The sequence below is a fragment of the Bactrocera oleae genome, chromosome 4 (assembly GCF_042242935.1).
Source record: "Bactrocera oleae isolate idBacOlea1 chromosome 4, idBacOlea1, whole genome shotgun sequence".
Classification (NCBI taxonomy): Eukaryota; Metazoa; Arthropoda; class Insecta; order Diptera; family Tephritidae; genus Bactrocera; species Bactrocera oleae.
This window is the reverse complement of record NC_091538.1, coordinates 3,582,163-3,585,374: the sequence shown is the minus strand read 5'-3', so window position 1 is coordinate 3,585,374 and position 3,212 is coordinate 3,582,163. Positions and strand designations below refer to the sequence as shown.

The following is a 3,212-nucleotide window of genomic DNA, read 5'->3' as shown; positions in this document are numbered from 1 at the left end:
GGCCAACGCAATTCATTACAAAACGAAATTTGTTGTCAGTTTAGCTGACATTACCAACTACAACAACAGCGGCAATAGAAAAGACCGACATAAAAAACAACAATAAGACGCATTTTCTTGCAGCTTTATGATTAAGTGTGTGTCTAGTAATGAGTTAACGAAAAGTATCTACAATTTCAAGTGAAAAACAAAGGCCAAGGCGAAAAATTGTGTTGGATGAGTTGACAACAACAATGGCGTGGCAACAACAACTAGCATGCAGTTAGCGGCTGTGTAGCATTTGACTACGAAGTACATTTGTTTTCTGTGATAAATATATATGTGTGTGTAAGTGTGTGCGTGTACTTGTTATGCAGCGGAGACAGGGTGGCATGGTGCGACGTATGCAGCGGGGCTTTTCGGCCTTTTCGGCTGTCGTTTTTGTAGTTTTTGTAATTTTTCTGCGTTTGCTGGCTATTTGTTACTCAGTGCGAACGGCCCATTTACCACTCGCTTTGTCGTTTTGACCCCAAACAACGACGCATTTTACATATTCACAGAAAGGCGGAGAAAAAATGGAACTTCAAATTGGTTTTCGGACTTCTCTTATGCAGTTTTTTCGGTTACTTGGACACTTTTCACTAGTTTTCGGCCGCTTTGCTGTGCGCTGTGATGTGTCGTCGCTTTGTTTGAAATGTTGCTGACAAACCACTTGAGTTGTTGTGTGTTTGTTGGATTTCAAATGAAATGCCAAATGCGTCGAAATAAAATTTTTTCACATTTTTGTTGCTGCTGTTGTGCTGCAAAGCCATGCGTGCTGTTGCTGTTGTTGTTGTTTTAGCTGTTGCCGAAATTATACAAACATTGCCAGCCGCCGCTGTTGCATGCAACATGCAACCATTGCTCGCCCCTGACGAAGCTTGCCAACACATGCAGCAAAACTTTCAAGTACACACACACATATATGTGTGCATGTGTGTACCTATGCATGTATATATGCCTGAAGCGCATCACTCGTCAGCAGCTATGCCCCCACGCTACACACCGTCCGCTCTGGCCAGTTGTTGTTGCTGTTGTGTCTGCTTGCATTTCAACACTTTGTGTGGCAGACACTTCAACAGCAGACAGGCTGGCTGTCAGTTGCACTAGGTGCAGACAGATGCGTAGAAATATGTGCACGTGTACTTAGTTACTTTTAAGACGCATACGAGCGTGCTTACGCTGGTGCTTACGTACATAGACGCTTACTTACACGCTCGGCATTAGCAAGAACTCTTTACTTCACGTCTGCTGTGTTGCAAGTATCTTTCGCTTTTCTTCAGAATTTGTTGCTTCCAAAAACCCTAAGTATGTGAGGTATGTATATATGTACACTCGCTATTTGACTCATTGTTTTCGTACAAATTTTAGCGTAAATTATCTATTTACTGTAACTTTCTATTCTTCTGCACCGCCTTTGAAGGCCGAGCTGTCAAAATTCATTTCGCGTTCCAAATATGTCGTGCGTTTTTCTCTAAATATACGAAGAGTTCTATTTCGGGCGTCTAAATTGCCGCTCTCTTTGAAGTTTTCAACAGAATATGTCTGCGAAGTGTAGCAGTATTTACTTAAGTTTTTCTTAAGTGCTGTCAGAAAGGCAAAATCAGCGCCTACTCAACTGTGAGCTGAAAACTGTCTATTGCCACTCGAAGATATACCGCAATTTACACATTTTGGAAGTGATTTTGTGATAGATGGTACTGGACTGTATTCTGGTAGACTATTATCAGGTAATATTTCCTTGAACTTACATCATCTGCACACTTGTAAAAGCTCCGCAAAGTTTATCAGGAGAGAGCCATGCAGCACCAAGCACTCTCTCTCAAAATTGATACAGACATCGGTAGAAAACGATGAGTGTGAAAATCACTTACATATTCTGGAAATCAACGAGTTACGCACATTCGTTTAGTAAAACAAGCTTTGAGATTAGTGTTTTGTGTTACTTTTAGCTTTATTAATTTCGATTTTTTTTTTTAATTTTACAGTTTTCAACATAAAAATTTTATTTTCGAAATAAGTAGAATTGTATAGGTTTTCGAATGCAAGGAATGGCTAGTCTTGTTTTCAACAATATTTATTATAAAAGCTTTTCGCTTTTTTTTTCAACTAAATAAGCTTTTTCAATAATTTCAGCTTTCAATATCATGACCAGCTTCAAGCACGAAACTGAAAGCTGAAACTTTGAATGAAGTTATGCAATACACCAACATATAGTCAGCTTCATAAAACGTAGGCTTACACCCTGGTAACACCGTTACTATTTTGCACATACTCGCGACTAATGTAGCCCACAGAGTGGACCCACGACCAAGCAATTGCATTCGATTGGCGGACGCGGTTTCGGTTTAGGTCGCGAACATTCCGAATATGCTGGATATGGTGTGCAAATCTTACGGCATTTAGCTGAGTGTTTGATGACGAAACATTTCGGTGGTTCACGTACAGCACCGCAGCCGGGTAAACGAATTTTAATACAGCGCTTATTCGATTTTATTGAGCAGCTGGCTTTTTGCTCAGCAGTCGGAACGGGACATGCCGTTTTTTGCTGATCACTACGTTTTCTGCGTCGTTCTAATGGTGGCAAGGAGATATTATCAAAACAGCAAATCTTTCGCGGTGCTATTTTTATATCTGGACATTCGTTCCAGGTGCGCGTGTATTTGCGTTTGGCCTTGTCGGAGGCTTTATAGTAAAGATCATCGAAACGCGGCAAGACATCTGGACATATGTCCAGACAACACTCCGGGTTTAACCACATGGACGTCTTTTTCTTTTCTTTCTTATCGCATTCGCCGCTGTCTTTCTTTGCTTCGAGCTTCTTCTCGCCACATTTTGGATCGTCAGTTGCGCACTGTGAACGATAGCCTGGATGTTTTTTTTGGCTGGCCATTGTACGCGGCAGACATGCGGAGTAGGCTGGCGTTTTGAGGCTTTGCAAAAGCTGATTGCCAAATGCACGAAAGAGCGTCATTTCTCTTCGTTTCTAAAACTTCTGCAAAATGTATATAGTTGTTGTTTTTTGTAAGAGCTGCTTGTCGAAAATTGGAATAGCGTTGGAATTTGGAATTTCGCGGTTTCAGAGAAATAATTTTGTATTTTTGGGTTTGTTTTTCTGTGTGTTTTTAAAGGGATACTGAAATAAACTTTAGATTTTCGAATTAAATTAAATTTTCTGTTTTTGAAGTATTATT

The 3,212-nt window shown here is 40.4% G+C and overlaps 1 protein-coding gene across 1 annotated transcript; it reads right to left on the bottom strand.

Moving 5' to 3' along the window:
- Nucleotides 1–1,947: 1,947 nt before the first annotated feature.
- Nucleotides 1,948–3,212, bottom strand: LOC106618584 (uncharacterized). Its single transcript, XM_014236381.3, has one exon. The coding sequence runs from the start codon at nucleotides 2,990–2,992 to the stop codon at nucleotides 2,300–2,302; it is 693 nt and encodes a 230-aa protein (XP_014091856.1). The 5' UTR covers nucleotides 2,993–3,212; the 3' UTR covers nucleotides 1,948–2,299.

Excerpts from the sequence above, each read along its gene's own strand:
- LOC106618584 (XM_014236381.3), bottom strand. The coding sequence starts at position 2,992 with ATGACGCTCTTTCGTGCATTTGGCAATCAGCTTTTGCAAAGCCTCAAA.